The following is a 19,566-nucleotide window of genomic DNA, read 5'->3' on the forward strand; positions in this document are numbered from 1 at the left end:
TTAAATCAAAATATATTTTATATTTGAGATTCTTCAAAGTAGCCACCCTTTGCCTTGATGACAGCTTTGTAAAGTCTTGGCATTCTCTCAACCAGATTCATGAGGAATTATTTTCCAACAGTCTTGAAGGAGTTCCCACAAATGCTGAGCACTTATTGTCTGCCTTTCCTTCACTCCGCGGTCCAACTCATCCCGAACCATCTCAATTGGGTTGAAGTCGGGTGATTGTGGAGGCCAGGTCATCTGATGCAGCACTCCATCACTCTCCTCCTTGGTCAAATAGCCCTTACACAGCCTGGAGATGTGTTGGGTCATTGTCCTGTTGAAAAACAAATTATAATCCCACTAAGCGCAAACTAGATGGGATGGCGTATCGCTGCAGAATACTGTTGTAGCCATTCTGGTTAAGTGTGCAATGAATTTAAAATAAATGACAGACAGTGTCACCAGCAAAGCAAACCCACAACATCACACCTCCTCCCACATGCTTCACGGTGGGAATTACACATGAGGAGATCATCCGATCACCTACTCTGAGTCTTACAAAGACGGTGGTTGGAACCAAACATCTCAAATTTGGACTCATCAGACCAAAGGACATATTTCCACCGGTCTAATGTCCATTGCTCGTGTTTCTTTGCCCAAGCAAGTCTCTTCTTATTATTGGTGTCCTTTAGTAGTGGTTTCTTTTAAGCAATTTGAACATGAAGGCCTCATTCACTCAGTCTCCTCTGAACAGTTGATGTTGAGATGTGTCTGTTACTTGAATTCTGGGAAGCATTTATTTAGGCTGCAATTTCAGAGGCTGGTAACTCTAATGGCCTTATCCTCTGCAGCAGAGGTAACTCTGGGTCTTCCTTTCCTGTGGCGGTCCTCATGAGAGGCAGTTCCATCATAGCGCATGATGGTTTTTACGACTGCACTTGAAGAAACTTTCAAAGTTCCTGACATTTTCCCGGATTGACTGACATTCGTGTCTTGAAGTAATGATGGATTGTAATTTCTCTTTGCTTATTTGAGCTGTTCTTGACATAATATGGACTTACCAAATAAGGCTATCTTCAGTATACCACCCCTACCTTGTCACAACACAACTGATTGGCTGAAACGCATTAAGAAGAAAATAAATGCCACAAATTAACAAGGCATTCCGGTTAATTGAGATGCATTCCAGGTGACTACTGTACCTCATGAAGCTGGTTGGGAGAATGCCAAAAATGTGCAAAGCTGTCATCAAGGCAAAGGGTGGCTACTTTGAAGAATCTCAAATATAAAACATATTTGTTTAACACTTTTTTGATTCCTACATGATTTCATACGTATTATTTCATAGTTTTGATGTCTTCAATATTATTCTACAATGTAGAAAATAGTACCAATAATGAAAAACCCTGGAATGAGTAAGTGTGTCCAAACTTTTGACTGGTACTGTATATCCATTGGGTGCGTAACCCATTAGGCAACCACCCATGGTTCAACCTCTCTTTCGAACCCATGGTTCAACCTCTCTTTCGTATCGTCCGAGATCCCCAAAGATTGGAAAGCTTCCGCGGTCATCCCCTTCTTCAAAGGGGGTGACACTCTAGACACAAACTGTTATAGACCTATATCCATCCTGCCCTGCCTTTCTAAAGTCTTCGAAAGCCAAGTTAATAAACAGATCACTGACCATTTCGAATCCCACCGTACCTTCTCCGCTGTGCAATCCAGTTTTCGAGCTGGTCACGGGTTCACCTCAGCCACGCTCAAGGTACTAAACGATATCATAACCGCCATCGATAAAAGACAGTACTGTGCATCTGTATTCAACGACCTGGCCAAGGCTTTCGACTCTGTCAATCACCGCATTCTTATCGGCAGATTCATCAGCCTTGGTTTCTCAAATGATTGCCTCGCCTGGTTCACCAACTACTTCTCAGAGTTCAGTGTGTCAAATCGGAGGGCCTGTTGTTCGGACCTCTGGCAGTCTCTATGGGGGTGACACAGGGTTCAACCCTTGGGCCGACTCTCTTCTCTGTATACATCAATGATGTTGCTCTTGCTGCTGGTGATTCTCTGATCCACCTCTACGCAGACGACACCATTCTGTATACATCTGGCCCTTCTTTGGCCACTGTGTTAACTAACCTCCAAACGAGCTTCAATGCCATACAACACTCCTTCCGTGGCCTCCAACTGCTCTTAAACTCTAGTAAAACCAAATGCATTCTTTTCAACGGATCGCTGCCCGCACCCGCCCACCCGGATCTGACTTAGAATATGTGGACAACTACAAATACCTAGGTGTCTGGCTAGACTCATTCCAGACTCATATTAAACATATACAATCCAAAATTAAATCTAGAATCGGCTTCCTATTTCACAACAAAGCCTCCTTCACTCACGCTTCCAAACATACCCTCGTAAAACTGACTATCCTACCGATCCTCGACTTTGGCGATGACATTTACAAAATAGCTTCCAATACTCTACTCAGCAAACTGGATGCAGTCTATCACAGTGCCATCCGTTTTGTCACCAAAGCCCCTTATACCACCCACCACTGCGAAATGTATGCTCTAGTCGGCTGGCCCTCGCTACATATCCGTCGCCAGACCCACTGGCGCCAGGTCATCTATAAGTCTATTCTAGGTAAAACTCCACGTTATCTCAGCTCACTGGTCGCGATAACAACACCCACCCGTAGCACGCACTCCAGCAGGTATATCTCACTGGTCATCCCCAAAGCCAAAACCTCATTTGGCCACCTTTCCTTCCAGTTCTCTGCTGCCAATGACTGGAACAAATTGCAAAAATTGCTGAAGCTGGAGACTTATATTTCCCTCACTAACTTTAAACGTCAGCTATCTGAGCAGCTAACCGATCACTGCAGCTGTACATAGCCCATCTGTAAATAGCCCACCCAATCTACCTACCTCATCCCCATATTGTTTTTATTTACTTTTCTGCTCTTTTGCACACCAGTATTTCTACTTGCACATCACCATCTGCTCATCTACCACTCCAGTGTTAATTTGCTAAATTGTAATTACTTCGCTACTATGGCCTATTTATTGCCTTACCACCTCATGTCATTTGCACACACTATATAGAGGATTTCTTTTTTTTCTATTGTGTTATTGACTGTACGCTTGTTTATTCCACGTGTAACGCTGTGTTGTTGTTTGTGTCGCACTGCTTTGCTTTATCTTGGCCAGGTCACAGTTGTATATGAGAACTTGTTCTCAACTAGCTTACCTGGTTAAATAAAGGTTAAATAAAAAAAATAAAATAAAAAATGGTGCTCAGAATGACAGAAATCAAATTTAGATGATTGCAATTCATCTTAACAGAACATGCAACTCCTGCAATGAAGCAGCCAATAAAACGTTGTTTTCAAACATTTGCCAAAATGCGATTTGCGGAAACAGCGCACCTGATGCGTGTGGTTCATATGTGACAGAGTTGAAAATCTCTGTTAGAAATGTAAAAAGATGGGGACACTAAAGATCCAACAACTAGGATGGTTTGCTAATATGACTAGGATCATGCCGTTGGTGTCATGCTTGCTCCCGCTCTTCCCCCTTGGCGCTCGAGGGCGCCAGGCTGCCCTGCATTACACACTCCTGCCACCATCATTACGCACACCTGCCTTCCCTCGTCACGCGCATCAGCGAATTATTGGACTCACCTGGACTCAATCACCTGTTTATTATTTCCCCTATATTTGTCAGTTCCCCAGCTCTGTTCCCTGCTGCTGCATTGACTGTCTTACGTCTGTGTATTACCCGGTTTTGACACTGTTCTTGTCCTGTTCCATGTCTGTTCCAATTAAATAGTGACTCCCCGTACCTACTTCTCTACTCCAGCGTCAGTCCTTACAGAATGCAGCAGCAATGAAATGAAGCATCAGGGAATGCTGGCGTTTCGGTTGGTGGTTGTGGACTTCAGTTCACAATACAACAGCTATCTATGATGAAAAAACCTTTCCAAGCCAAACCTTCAAACCATAACCGCTAACCGCTACACACAGCCTACATCGTTGTCACCATATTAACATCATAGTCAACATACACTATATATACAAAAGCATGTGGACACTAGGGATGCAACGGTACACAGTATGTTGTCGAACCGTTCGGTACGCCCCCTACGGATCAATACGCACATTTGAACCGCGAAATTACGATATGCCTGTCATTTTCCTATAATTTCCAAAACTTGCTTATTGCGCTGCAGACTACACGCACCTTGTACATTCAGATCCACAGAACCAGATACACAGTTTGTGAACAGGTTTGGCAGTCAACTGCTTGGGGCACAAGGCCGTTAGGGGTCTCCTGGGGGCTGACAAACTTTACTCCACAGCAATGTCTCAAAATGTGGCAACCGCAGTGACCACAACCCCCTCCCCCTTAAACAACCATTGGACAATTTGCAATGACATCTCAGTAGGAAACTTCCTTAAAGGGGACCCATGAAGAGATGGGAAACTAAAAACAAATATTCTCCCAGCTCCAACGGCGAGCGCTAGCGAGACAGAGAGAAGCAAATTTTAAGAGGCATCGGCGTTTTTCAAATCCGCTGTGTGGGAACATTTTGGATTCAGCGTTCAATACGATGACGAGGGTAAGAAGACCGTAAACAAACAAAGTACAGTCTGAAAGCATTGCTTTGCCACTGTCGGCTACTCGAGTGGAAACACTTCTAACATGATGTGCCATTTACGTCGCCATCACCCAGCTGTATCCCATTCAGGTGGAGCTGGAGCAAGGAGAGTCCACTCGTTAGTGAAAACACAACAATCTCCCGCTGCTGCCTTCCAACAACAATTTGCGACAAATTCAGAAAAACATAAAGAAATAACGAAAGCAGTGGGAGTATTCATAGCCAAAGATTTGCAGCCCTATTCGGTGGATACTGACTCAGGATTTTGTCACCTGATGAAAAAAATTGAACAGTGTTAAATGTCCCCTCCCGCACACATTTCAGCAGCAAAGTAATTCCCAAACTCTATGAAACATCACGGAGAGAAATTGAAAACTAATTGAAACAGACACCCTATCTAGCTCTCTCCACTGATAGTTGGACCTCCAGAGCAACTCAAAGCTACCTCACTGTGACGGTTCACTATGTACTGGAAGCTACCTCACTGTGACGGTTCACTATGTACTGGAAGCTACCTCACTGTGACAGTTCACTATGTACTGGAAGCTACCTCACTGTGACAGTTCACTATGTACTGGAAGCTACCTCACTGTGACAGTTCACTATGTACTGGAAGCTACCTCACTGTGACAGTTCACTATGTACTGGAAGCTACCTCACTGTGACAGTTCACTATGTACTGGAAGCTACCTCACTGTGACAGTTCACTATGTACTGGAAGCTACCTCACTGTGACAGTTCACTATGTACTGGAAGCTACCTCACTGTGATAGTTCACTATGTACTGGAAGCTACCTCACTGTGACAGTTCACTATGTACTGGAAGCTACCTCACTGTAACAGTTCAATATGTACTGGAAGCTACCTCACTGTAACAGTTCAATATGTACTGGAAGCTACCTCACTGTGATGGTTCACTATGTACTGTATTGGGAGATGAAGAGCTACGTGTTGCACACTCGTCCCCTGTATGAGAGTCATACAAGGGCACACTTTTCTTAAATATAAAGATAGTGAAACTGTACCGTGGCCCACAAACCGTGATACATACCGAACCGTGGGCTCACTGTATCGTTGCATCCCTAGTGGACACCCCTTCAGATTAGTGGATTCAGCTATTTCAGCCACACCCGTTGTTGAAAGGTGTATACAATTGAGCACACAGCCATGCAATCTCCGTTGAAACACAATGGCAGAAGAATGGCCTTACCGAAGAGCTCAGTGACTTTCAACATGGCACCGTCATAGGATGCCACCTTTCCAACAAGTCAGTTGGTCAAATTTCTACCCTGCTAGAACTTGCCCGGTCAACTACTGTTATTGTGAAGTTGAAATGTCTAGGAGCAACAACAGCTCAGCCACAAAGTGGTAGGTCACAAAAGCTCACAGAACGGGACCGTCGAGTTCTGAAGCGCGAAGCGTGTAAAAAATCTTTGGTCCTCGGTTGCAACCCTCACTACCGAGTTCTAAACAGCCTGGGAGCTTCATAAAATGGGAGTTCATAAAATGGGTTTCCATGGCCAAGCAGCCGCATACAAGCCTAAGATCATCATGTGCAATGCCAAGCGTCGACTGGAGTGGTGTAAAGCTCGCCGCCATTGGACTCTGGACCAGTGCCAACTGTAAAGTTTGGTGGAGGAGGAATAATGGTCTGAGGCTGTTTTTCATGGTTCGGTCTAGGCCCCTTTGTTCCAGTGAAGGGAAATCTTAACGCTACAGCATACAATAACATTCTAGATAATTCTGTGCTTCCAACTTTGCAGCAACAGTTTGGGGAAGGCCCTTTACTGTTTCAGCATGACAATTACTCTGTGCACAAAGCGAGGTCCATACAGAAATGGTTTGTCGAGATCTGTCTGGAAGAACTTGACTGGCCAGCAATGAGCCCTGACCTCAACCCCATCGAACACCTTTGGGATGAATTGGAACGCTGACTGCAAGCCAGGCCTAATAGCCCAACATCAGTGTCCAACGTCACTAATGCTCTTGTGGCTGAATGGAAGCAAGTCCCTGCAGCAATGTTCCATCATCTAGTGTAAAGCCTTCCCAGAGGAGTGGAGGCTGTTATAGCAGCAAAGGGGGAATGAGATGTTTGACGAGCAGGTGTCCACATACTTTTTGTCATGTAGTGTAGCTACTAGAACTAATGCATTAGCAAACCCGCTACAATCATGAAGAACAGTGTACAGCAAGCAGTTTAGCAGTTACGCCGGCAGGCCCCAGTGGCAATAAATTACTAAAACCAAAAGTTTACCTTGACTTGGAAGAGTTCAAGTGTTGGATAGCCATAGCCAGCTAGCTAACATAGCATCCCTCTCTGTTTGAGTAGGCTAATCTAGCTAGCTGCATTTGCTAGCTAAGTAAGTGAAAGTGAGCATTTCGTGCAATTCTAAACAGTTTTCAATGACTTATGCCATGTTAATATGATATCTGAGTGAGAGTAACTAACAAAATCATTGGTGGGCCACTGGAGAGACAGAGAGGAGAGAAAAAGGAAAGAGAGATTTTAGTTTATGTATGTCCGTTGGGTTTTCCCACAGACTTTAATGCATACCGTGTAAACACACAGGGATTGTTCTTTTGCACAAGAGACCCTACATCCCAGCATTCCCTGGAAAGATATCACATAATATCCCTGGGAAGTCCAAGTGCAGACCGACAACAATTTAATGTTTCAGATTTCAGCCAAGTGCTCTAAGTCCTATTTACCTCTCCACACCACAACATGTACAGATATGAATGCAAAGAATAGCGCTTTGATCTAAGCCCTCACACAGCCAACAAAACACATCTAACTGTAGAGCTATGTGCCAATGCATTTACAACAACACGGACCCACTGTGGCTGTAGATTCACCTATAGTCACACAGACAGCGACTCAAATACACATGCGTAAAGACAGTAGTATGGCACCAAACACTCACTTGCACGCACACATACAAACACTTTAGGAAATAAAAAGTGCCCTTTAACACTGGAGTGATAATCAGTGTCTACTCAGTGAATTTGCTTTCTGGCATTATTATAATGTTCCCTGTAGGACAAAAAAGTGTATGATTAAATAATGCTAATGTATTCCTCATGGCCTGAGAACCTGAGAACATTTTTCCTTTTCTTTAGACTTAAGGATTATACAGCAATGCCCTATAATGCGGTGAAAAATCTCCCCAAGTCCAAAGTTAATCTAAACACAGAGAAGTTATGCAATGCAGAACAGCACTTGAGGAACTCAAGCACAAAGCCAAGGACTGATTATTATACCAAAAAGAGAATAAGCACATTATTCAAGTAAATCAGCGATGGAAATCATGCAAATTAATGCAAGATTTGCATTTGCTGGTTGAAACGATGATTAATAGACAAAAATATTGCATTTTTCACCCAAAGAGAGAGGAGAGTGGATGCAAGGCAAGAGCTGACAAAGATTCATGAACCCTCTGATCCCGCTCTGCCTATATGCATTATGAGGTAAACATATGTTTAAAAGTTATGTCGTGACACACACAACTAAACTTTATACCATCTAAAAAATCCATTTGTCCACATATTGCAGGACACTGTTTTCTTTTTTATTCCTTCTGTTTTTGTGGGAAACAGCTGTTTACTTGGCCTATTGTTGAGGTCACACCCACCTTACTAAAGAGACAAACTGTTGAACTGATAAATTGAGCACAGAATGTTCTTGTGAGGTGAGACAGCGAGAGAGAGAGAGAGAGAGAGAGAGAGAGAGAGAGAGAGAGAGAGAGAGAGAGAGAGAGAGAGAGAGAGAGACAGAGAGAGAGAGAGAGAGAGAGAGAGAGAGAGAGAGAGAGAGAGAGAGAGAGAGAGAGAGAGAGAGAGAGAGAGAGAGAGAGAGAGAGAGAGAGACAGAGAGAGAGAGAGAGAGAGAGAGAGAGAGAGAGAGAGAGAGAGAGAGAGAGAGAGAGAGCTGTGACCTACCTGTGTCCAGACTAAGGTTCAGGATGGTTCAGTCGTTTCCTCTCCTTCAGCCCCAGCTAACAAGCAGTGTCCCTGTTAGGGCCTGTTAAAGGGATAATTGAAGGATACGTCCAGGCACCACAGGCTTCCTGTTGACCAGGGCGAAGGACAACTCAGTTTGTAGAAACACTGCTGAGGCCTTGATGACGTGCTGTCCAAAACGGAATGTAGACATGGTGATGACTGCAGACCTGAAAGAGGGAAGAAGTGTTCAAATAAGGTGAACTGAGGCAAGACCGCTGCAGGGCTGTCTGTTAGGGTTCACTGGGTGTTCAGCAAATCACACTGCAGAAAGTATCTAAGGACAATAAAAAGTACCACTTTCCAAAAAATATACCGTTCATGAAACAGCTTTCAAGGTACAGAAGTCTGACAAACAAGCATGAAATGTGTGTCATCATCTAAAAATTTAAAAACGGTCTCTTCGTATCGAAAAGTCTCAATCATAACAGAAATGAAAGAATACCCTAGTGTGAGAAACACAGTAATGAGCAATTCTGAGATACTAAACCATGCGCTTCACTGGAGCCAATTGCTCATTTTGAAGCTAGTTAAAACAAAAAGGATTGTCACTATTTGCAGCAGTTCGCTTGGTGAAATTGGGTTTGTGAAATGATGAGTCCTCTCATCAGAGTGTGTCACAGATATCAAGAGCACTGCCAAGATGACGTCCCATCTGACCAAGCCCTCTCTATCGGCTGTCACAGATATCAAGAGCACTGCCAAGATGACGTCCCCTCTGACCAAGCCCTCTCAATCGGCTGTCACAGATATCAAGAGCACTGCCAAGATGACGTCCCCTCTGACCAAGCCCTCTCTATCGGCTGTCACAGATATCAAGAGCACTGCCAAGATGACGTCCCATCTGACCAAGCCCTCTCTATCGGCTGTCACAGATATCAAGAGCACTGCCAAGATGACGTCCCCTCTGACCAAGCCCTCTCTATCGGCTGTCACAGATATCAAGAGCACTGCCAAGATGACGTCCCCTCTGACCAAGCCCTCTCTATCGGCTGTCACAGATATCAAGAGCACTGCCAAGATGACGTCCCCTCTGACCAAGCCCTCTCTATCGGCTGTCACAGATATCAAGAGCCCTGCCAAGATGACGTCCCATCTGACCAAGCCCTCTCTATCGGCTGTCACAGATATCAAGAGCACTGCCAAGATGACGTCCCATCTGACCAAGCCCTCTCTATCGGCTGTCACAGATATCAAGAGCCCTGCCAAGATGACGTCCCATCTGACCAAGCCCTCTCTATCGGCTGTCACAGATATCAAGAGCACTGCCAAGATGACGTCCCATCTGACCAAGCCCTCTCGATCGGCTGTCACAGATATCCCTGCTGGAAAAATCGATTAATGCAAACATAAAATATTTGAACGTTATCTGTCTATGTTTCTGTAAGTGTCTCGTTCTCTTTTCACTTACTTTTTCTTACCACACTAGAATAATTGTTCTTCTTCTACACAGGAATCCAGGTTTCAATTAGCATTGGCCAGTATTCAATTAGACATGGGGGGAAAAACACAAAATAATATATACTTTACCATGAACACTTACACTTCCCAACAATGCAGAGTTAAAAAATGAATACAAATACAAATACACTGCTCAAAAAAATAAAGGGAACACTTAAACAACACAATGTAACTCTAAGTCAATCACACTTCTGTGAAATCAAACTGTCCACTTAGGAAGCAACACTGATTGACAATAAATTTCACATGCTGTTGTGCAAATGGAATAGACAAAAGGTGAAAATTATAGGCAATTAGCAAGACACCCCCAAAAAAGGAGTGATTCTGCAGGTGGTGATCACAGACCACTTCTCAGTTCCTATGCTTCCTGGCTGATGTTTTGGTCACTTTTGAATGCTGGCGGTGCTTTCACTCTAGTGGTAGCATGAGACGGAGTCTACAACCCACACAAGTGGCTCAGGTAGTGCAGTTCATCCAGGATGGCACATCAATGCGAGCTGTGGCAAAAAGGTTTGCTGTGTCTGTCAGCATAGTGTCCAGAGCATGGAGGCGCTACCAGGAGACAGGCCAGTACATCAGGAGACGTGGAGGAGGCTGTAGGAGGGCAACAACCCAGCAGCAGGACCGCTACCTCCGCCTTTGTGCAAGGAGGTGCACTGCCAGCGCCCTGCAAAATGACCTCCAGCAGGCCACAAATGTGCATGAAATAGAACTGAAATGCAAACCTCATGTAGCTGGTTGAGAGAATGCCAAGAGTGTGGAAAGCTGTCATCAAGGCAAAGGGTGGCTACTTTGAAGAATCTCAAATATAAAATATATTTTGATTTGTTTAACACTTTTTTGGTTATTACCTGATTCTATACGTGTTATTTCATAGTTTTGATGTCTTCACTATGTAGAAAATAGCAAAAATAAAGAAAAACCCTGGAATGAGTAGGTGTCCAAACTTTTGACTCATACTGTATATACTGTATTTATTTTTTATATTGATGTCACAAATGTATCATTTGTACAGTTCTAAATTAAGCATGTAGTTAGTTGTTTGTTACATTTGACTGTGTAAAACCTATCAGTACTACTTTTATCTCCGAGAGTGTGGTGGATACATTGCAGACTGCAAAATAACATGATTATTATATATTATTCAATACAATATTATAAGATCTGTATGTAAAACATTTAAAGTTCTTGTCATTTAGCACATGCTACTCTCCAGAGCAACTTGCATTCATCTTAAGATAGCTAGGTGAGACAACCACATATCACAGTCAATATACAGGATATAAACCTTCCATTCCAGCTAAACAACGGATATATAGGATTTTATTTTTTTTTAAATCTAAAACCTATTAACTACAAATCTGAGAACAGTTATATTATACACGCTCATGAAAGTAGCCATAAGCAATCATTTCTGATGAAAAACAAACATTTTAAAAATTGGTGTATATAGCATTTTGGAAATAAACTCTTCAAATGTACATGATCATCTGATGATTTATCACTCCAGTGTTAATCTGCTAAATTGTAATTATTCGATTTATTGCCTACCTCATGCCTTTTGCACACATTGTATATAGATTCTCTTTTTTCTACCATGTTATTGACTTGTCTATTGTTTACTCCATGTGTAACTCTGTGTTGTTGTCTGTTCACACTGCTATGCTTTATCTTGGCCAGGTCGCAGTTGCAAATGAGAACTTGTTCTCAACTAGCCTACCTGGTTAAATAAAGGTGAAATAAAAAATAAAAAAATAAAAAAATAAAGGAAGGGTAAAGTGACTAGGCATGAGGATTGTAATAGCCTTGGTTATAGTTAAATATAAGATCCTTATATTTGTAGGTTCTTTTCAATGTGTGACCACATTTAATAACATAAATGCCAAGTAACAAACGACATGCAACTGAATGCTAAGTAGCCATGTTCCCAACTTCCCTTATGCTCTTGCGCAGGTATTCCCAAATTGGGGTACGCCAAATAAAAATGTGATTCACATTTTTTTTTTTATTAAACATAAAATCCAACGGGACTATACATGTAGGTGAGGTTTTTTTCTCACCTGAGTAGCCCCGTTTCACTGCCAAAAATAAAATGAAGCCATCTAGTGTTCAGCGAAATAAGAACACGTCAAATACAGGTAGCCGAGTCAAATAATTAACCGTTACTCTCTCGTGGGAATTCCACTAACGGTCCGTAGGTAGCCAAACGTAGCTGCAGCTCATTCCGTTTGCTCAAAATTGTATTAATTGTTTAAAAAAGGCCCCCGTCCATAGAGACACATACCAGCACTACTGGTAGTACTGCTACAACCAGCAGTACTACACCTGCATCTGTCGACAACACAAGTTGTTCTGTTTCCACAAGCACATCCAATGCTAGCATCAGTAGTTCTACATTTGTTGTTAGCCCACCAAGCATGAACACTTGACAGTTGTGAATCTGATGCAGCCGAAGAGCTACTGTCCCCTTACCCGGGAAAGCACCGAACAACAGACAGGGATGTTGAATTATCGAAGAGGCGCAAATATGATGAGAACTACAGTCGTGGCCAAAAGTTTTGAGAATGACACAAAAATTAATTTCCACAAAGTTTGCTGCTTCAGTGTCTTTAGATATTTTTGTCAGATGTTACTATGGAATTCTGAAGTATAATTACAAGCATTTCATAAGTGTCAAAGGCTATTATTGACAATTACATGAAGTTGATGCAAGAGTCAATATTTGCAGTGTTGACCCTTCTTTTTCAAGACCTCTGCAATCCGCCCTGGCATGCGGTCAATTAACTTCTGGGCCACATCCTGACTGATGGCAGCCCATTCTTGCATAATCAATGCTTGGAGTTTGTCAGAATTTGTGGGTTTTGTTTGTCCACCCGCCCCTTGAGGATTGACCACAAGTTCTCAATGGGATTAAGGTCTGGGGAGTTTCCTGGCCATGGACCCAAAATATTGATGCTTTGTTCCCCGAGACACTTAGTTATCACTTTTGCCTTATGGCAAGATGCTCCATCATGCTGGAAAAGGCATTGTTCGTCACCAAACTGTTCCTGGGTGGTTGGGAGAAGTTACTCTCTGAGAATGTGTTGGTACCATTCTTTATTCATGGCTGTGTTCTTAGGCAAAATTGTGAGTGAGCCCACTCCCTTGGCTGAGAAGCAACCCCACACATGAATGGTCTCAGGATGCTTTACTGTTGACATGACACAGGACTGATGGTAGCGCTCACCTTGTCTTCTCCGGACAAGCTTTTTTCCGGATGCCCCAAACAACCGGAAAGGGGATTCATCAGAGAAAATGACTTTACCTCAGTCCTCAGCAGTCCAATCCCTGTACCTGTTGCAGAATATCAGTCTGTCCCTGATGTTTTTCCTGGAGAGAAGTGGCTTCTTTGCTGCCCTCAATCAGCATGACAGAGTGATCTCCAGCCTTGTCCTCATCAACACTCACACCTGTGTTAACGAGAGAATCACTGACATGATGTCAGCTGGTCCTTTTGTGGCAGGGTTGAAATGCAGTGGAAATGTTTTTTGGGGATTCAATTCATTTGCATGGCAAAGAGGGACTTTGCAATTCATTGCAATTCATCTGATCACTCTTCATAACATTCTGGAGTATATGCAAATTGAAATCATACAAACTGAGGTAGCAGACTTTGTGAAAATTCATATTTGTGTCATTCTCAAAACCTTTGGCCACGACTATACATTGATTTGGGGTTCACTTATATTGGGAGTAGTGCCTTTCCTCAGCCATAGTGTGGTATATGTGCAAAAGTACTATCTATCTCTCAACTCGATGAAACCTTCACTCTTGCACAGACATTTAGAAACAAAACATGCCAATTTGAAAAATAAGGCCCAGGAGTTTTTGGAGTGAGAATTAAGACGACTTTTGAGTAGTAAGACATGTATAAAAGCAAAAGATACCATTAATACGAAGGGACTCAAAGCAACTTATATGGTGAGCTACCAAGTGGCTAGGACAGGCAAGCCCCATACTATTGTGAAAGACTTAATTATTCCTGCTGCCGCGGATATGGCTGGGACAATGCTGGGGGACAAGGCCCAAAAAATCTATACAGACAATGTCTTCATCAAACAACATAATTTCACAACGCATCAGTGACATGGCAGGAGATGTTTTTAAACAATTACTCCTTCGCATACAAGCCAGTGAATTATATGCGTTACAGCTGGATGAGGCAACAGACGTGGCGGGTCTGGCACAGCTCCTGGTATACATCCTCTTCTGCAAACCACTGGAAACCAGGACAACAGGAGAGGATATTTTTAAAGTACTGGACAGCTTTGTGACATCAAATTGACTTTGGTGGTCAAGATGTGTTGGTACCTGTACTTATGGTGCAAAAGCCATGACAGGGAGACATAGTGGAGTGGTAACGCGATTGCAAGCAGTTGCTCCCAATGCTGCTTGGGTACACTGCAGCATCCACCGAGAGGCTCTTGCTTAGAGTTTTCTTTACTGACCATAATTTTCAATTGTCTGACCGCTTGCATGATGACGAGGTTCTCACACGACTGGACTATCTGAGTGATGTTTTTTCTCGCCTGAATGATCTGAATCTAGGATTACAGGGACTCTCCGCAACTATAATCAATGTGCGGGACAAAATTGAGGCTATGATTAAGAAGTTGGAGCTCTTCTCTGTCTGCATTAACAAGGACAACACACAGGTCTTTCCATCATTGTATGCTTTTTTGCGTGCAAATAAACTCAAGCTTACGGACAATGTCAAATGTGACATAGCGAAGCGCCTGAGTGAGTTGGGTGCGCAATTACGCAGATACTATCCCAAAACTGATGACACAAACAACTGGATTTGTTATCCCCTTCATGTCCTGCCTCCAGTCCACTTACCGATATCTGAACAAAAGAGATTCATCGAATTTGCAACAAGCGTTTCTATGAAAATTGAATTTAATCAGAAGCTACTGCCAGATTTCTGGATTGGGCTGCGCTCAGAGTATCCTGCCTTGGCAAATTGCGCTGTTAAGATACTGATGCCCTTTGCAACCACGAACCTATGTGAGAGTGGATTCTCGGCCCTCGCTAGCATGAAAACTAAATGCAGGCAAAGAAGGTGTGTGGAAAATTATTTAAGACTGAGACTTTCACCAATACAACCCAATATTGCAGCGTTAAGTTGGAAGTTTACATACACTTAGGTTGGAGTCATTAAAACTTGTTTTTCAACCACTCCACAAATGTCTTGTTAACAAACTATAGTTTTGGCAAGTCGGATAGGACATTTACTTTGTGCATGACACAAGTAATTTTTCCAACAATTGTTTACAGGCAGATTATTTCACTTATAATTCACTGTATCACAATTCCAATGGGTCAGAAATGTACATACACTAAGCTGACTGTGCTTTTAAACAGCTTGGAAAATTCCAGAAAATAATGTCATGGCTTTAGAAGATTCTGGCATCATTTGAGTCAATTAGAGGTGTACCTGTGGATTTATTTCAAGGTCAAACTCAGTGCCTCTTTGCTTGACATCATGGGAAAATCAAAAGAAATCAGCCAAGACATCAGAAAAGAAATTGGGAGTAATTTCCAAATGCCTGAAGGTACCACATTCATCCGTACAAACAATAGTACGCAAGTATAAACACCATGGGACCAGGCAGCCGTCATACCACTCAGAAAGGAGACGCGCTCTGTCTCCTAGAGATGAACTCACTTTGGTGCGAAAAGTGCAAATCAATCCCAGAACAACAGCAAAGGACCTTGTGAAGATGCTGGAGTAAACAGGTACAAAAGTATCTATAGCCACAGTAAAACGAGGCCTATATCGACATAACCTAAAAGGACGTGGGGACAAAGTTTGTATTTTTTGGAGAAATGTCCTCTGGTCTGATGAAACAAAAATAGAACTGTTTGGCCATAATGACCATCGTTATGTTTGGAGGAAAAAGGGGGAGGGTTGCAAGCCGAAGAACACCATCCAAACCGTGAAGCACGGGGGTGGCAGCATCATGTTGTGGGGTTGCTTTGCTGCAGGAGGGACTGGTGCACTTCACAAAATAGATGGCCTCATGAGGAAGGAAAATTATGTGGATATATTGAAGCAACATCTCAAGCCATCAGTCAGGAAGTTAAAGCTTGGTCGCAAATTGCCCAAAGCATCCTTCCAAAGTTGTGGCAAAATGACTTAAGGACAACAAAGTCAAGGTATTGGAGTGGCCATTACAAAGCCCTGACCTCAATCCTATAGGACATTTGTGGGCAGAACTGAAAAAGTGTGTGTGAGCAAGGAGGCCTACAAACCTGACTCAGTTACACCAGCTTTGTCAGGAGGAATGGGCTACCCAAAACGTTTGACCCAAGTTAAGCAATTTAAAGGCAATGCTACAAAATACTAATTGTGTGTATGTACAATCTGAACCACTAGGAATGTGATGAAATAAATAAATGCTGAAATAAATCATACTCTCTACCTTTTTTCTGACATTTCACATTCTTAAAATAAAGTGGTTGTCACGCCCTGACCTTAGAGATCCTTGTTATTCTCTATGTTTGGTTAGGTCAGGGTGTGATTTGGGTGGGCATTCTATGTTCTCTATTTCTTTGTGTTTGGCCAAGTGTGGTTCCCAATCAGAGGCAGCTGTCTTTCATTGTCTCTGATTGGGGATCATACTTAGGCAGCCCTTTTTCCCTCCTTCAGTGTGGGATCTTGTCTTTGTTTGAGTGCATGTAGTTTGCACGACAAAGCGTTTCGTTTGTTGTATTGTTTATTGTTTTTCTTGGTGGAACATTTAAATAAAAGAATGTACGCCTACCACGCTGCACCTTGGTCTCCTTCCGACGACAAACGTTACAGTGGTGATCCTAACTGACCTAAGACAGGGAATTTTTACTAGGATTAAATGTCAGAAATTGTGAAAAACTGAGTTTAAATGTCTTTGGCTAAGGTGTATGTGAACTTCCGACTTCAACTGTATGTGCATCCTTTCAAGCACACTCTTCTCATTAACCTGTGGTGAATTATTCACTATTTTCGATGAACATATAATTTTTTATATGTAAGATGGCTAAATAAAGAGCAAAATTATTGATCATTATTATGTGTGCCCTGGTCCTATAAGAGCTCTTTGTTACTTCCCACGAGCCGGGTTGTGACAAAAACTCACACTCATTCTTCTGTTTAATAAATGTATCGTATAGTGCGTGTGTGGCAGGCTTACAATGATGGCAAAAAAACTATATTTGAGAGTTCACTGACCCTGGTGTTAGAGCAGATACGCAGCTGGAGGTTGAATGGTTGAAAGATTAACCCATTCATCACATCGACCTCTTTAATAAAATATTGCCCAATCATTTATCAACGGTATGTTTACATTCAAACTCTGTCTACTGTTATTACATAATGTATCTATCAACGGGACAGTTTACAATCACAACTGAACCTTTACTGTGAGCATGACCCATAAAGTAACTTCTTATCTTCTCAAAACTATACCTGTAAATATGTTAAACACCACAGTTAAACTTAACTGTTCTGTCTTTGGCTAGCCAACAAGCACGCTCATAAACAGAATAAACAACATTCAATGTATCTTTTAACCATGTTCTTTTTTTCCCTTCTTTTTTTATTTTAGAGAAGTGATCTTTCTTTCAAAGTTTTACAGGTCCAGTCTCCCTACTGGCTTTCTCACTCGTCCTGATTATGTGACGTTAGTCCCTATTCCTGTTTTTGGAAGAGTCACATCCCTGCGAGGAGAAACAGTTTGTGTCTCCCCCTCCCAGTAGATCAGCCGGGCTGAACCCTGTCAATGTTGAGGGAGTGGCTTTGTACGTCAGCAGAGCGAGCAGAGGGTCTGTCTGCTTGAGCATCCACTTGGCTGTCTGTACAGCTGTCTCCACATGTCCATTACTCTGTGGGAAGAGGGGCCGCTTGTCAAATGTATGAAGTAATAATCCTTACTGAGTTATTTTAGCTCTGTACTTGCCAACTAGGGGCCATTATCGCTAACCATGCTGTTGAATTGGGGGCCATTATCGCTAACCATGCTGTTGAACTGGGGGCCATTATCACGACTGGTTTCCAGTCCTCACCATGCTGTTGAAGGACGCCTCTACTCTGCAGCTGCTGGCATCAGTTAACATTGCTGTGGGCTTCCTGGAATCATATTAAGTTAACACAGGAGCAGTGGTTAGTGAGTGTTTAAGTCTCTGAAATGCTGCCTCCTGTGTGTGTCCCCAGGCCCACTCTACATTTGTTTTGAGGAGCTCGTAGAGCGGCTGTCCCACAGTAGATAGCTCCGGAATGTATTTCCCCACATACTGTACCATCCTGAGGAAACGCTTCAGCTAGCATATAGTCTGGGGCTGGGGGAAGTTTCTTATCCCCATGACCTTTTCCAGGTCTGGCCTGATTCTGTTATGTCAATGATGTGCAACAGGAAGAAAAGCTGGCTTTGTTTGAACTTACACTTGTCGTTGTTGAGCCCCGTCGCGGACTAGGATGTCTTGCTCCCAGACAGACTAAATAACTTCTTTGCTCGCTTTGAGGACAATACAGTGCCACTGACACGGCCCGCTACCAAAACCTGCAGACTCTCCTTCACTGCAGCCGACGTGAGTAAAACATTTAAACGTGTTAACCCTCGCAAGGCTGCAGGCCCAGACGGCATCCCCAGCCGCGTCAGCTGGCTGGTGTGTTTACGGACATATTCAATCAATCCTTATCCCAGTCTGCTATTCCCACATGCTTCAAGAGGGCCACCATTGTTCCTGTTCCCAAGAAAGCTAAGGAAACTGAGCTAAACGACTACCGCCCTGTAGCACTCACTTCCGTCATCATGAAGTGCTTTGAGAGACTAGTCAAGGACCATATCACCTCCACCCTACCTAACACCCTAGACCCACTCCAAATTGCTTACCGCCCCAATAGGTCCACAGACGACGCAATCGCAATCCCACTGCACACTGCCCTAACCCATCTCGACAAGAGGAATACCTATGTGAGAATGCTGTTCATCGACTACAGCTCAGCATTTAACACCATAGTACCCTCCAAACTCGTCATCAAGCTCGAGACCCTTGGTCTCGACCCCGCCCTGTGCAACTGGGTCCTGGACTTCCTGACGGGCCGCCCCCAGGTGGTGAGGGTAAGTAACAACATCTCCACCCCGCTGATCCTCAACACTGGGGCCCCACAAGGGTGCGTTCTGAGCCCTCTCCTGTACTCCCTGTTCACCCACGACTGCGTGGCCATGCACGCTTCCAACTCAATCATCAAGTTTGTGGACGACACTACAGTGGGAGGCTTGATTACCAACAACAACGAGACGGCCTACAGGGAGGAGGTGAGGGCCCTCGGAGTGTGGTGTCAGGAAAATAACCTCACACTCAACATCAACAAAACAAAGGAGATGATTGTGGACTTCAGGAAACAGCAGAGGGAGCACCCCCCTATCCACATCGATGGGA

General features: G+C 43.3%; 1 protein-coding gene across 3 annotated transcripts in view; it reads right to left on the bottom strand.

Annotated features, from left to right (window-relative positions):
• fhit (fragile histidine triad diadenosine triphosphatase) overlaps nucleotides 1-19,566 on the bottom strand; it is a 359,526-nt gene that overhangs the window by 226,532 nt on the left and 113,428 nt on the right. For all 3 annotated transcript variants that reach the window (XM_055917160.1, XM_055917158.1, XM_055917157.1), the window contains one exon: nucleotides 8,695-8,816. In XM_055917160.1, coding sequence (XP_055773135.1) covers nucleotides 8,695-8,800 — 106 coding nt within the window. In that variant the 5' untranslated portion in view covers nucleotides 8,801-8,816. The remainder of the gene's footprint in view (nucleotides 1-8,694; nucleotides 8,817-19,566) is intronic.

This window comes from Salvelinus fontinalis, chromosome 3 (assembly GCF_029448725.1).
Source record: "Salvelinus fontinalis isolate EN_2023a chromosome 3, ASM2944872v1, whole genome shotgun sequence".
Taxonomy (NCBI): Eukaryota; Metazoa; Chordata; class Actinopteri; order Salmoniformes; family Salmonidae; genus Salvelinus; species Salvelinus fontinalis.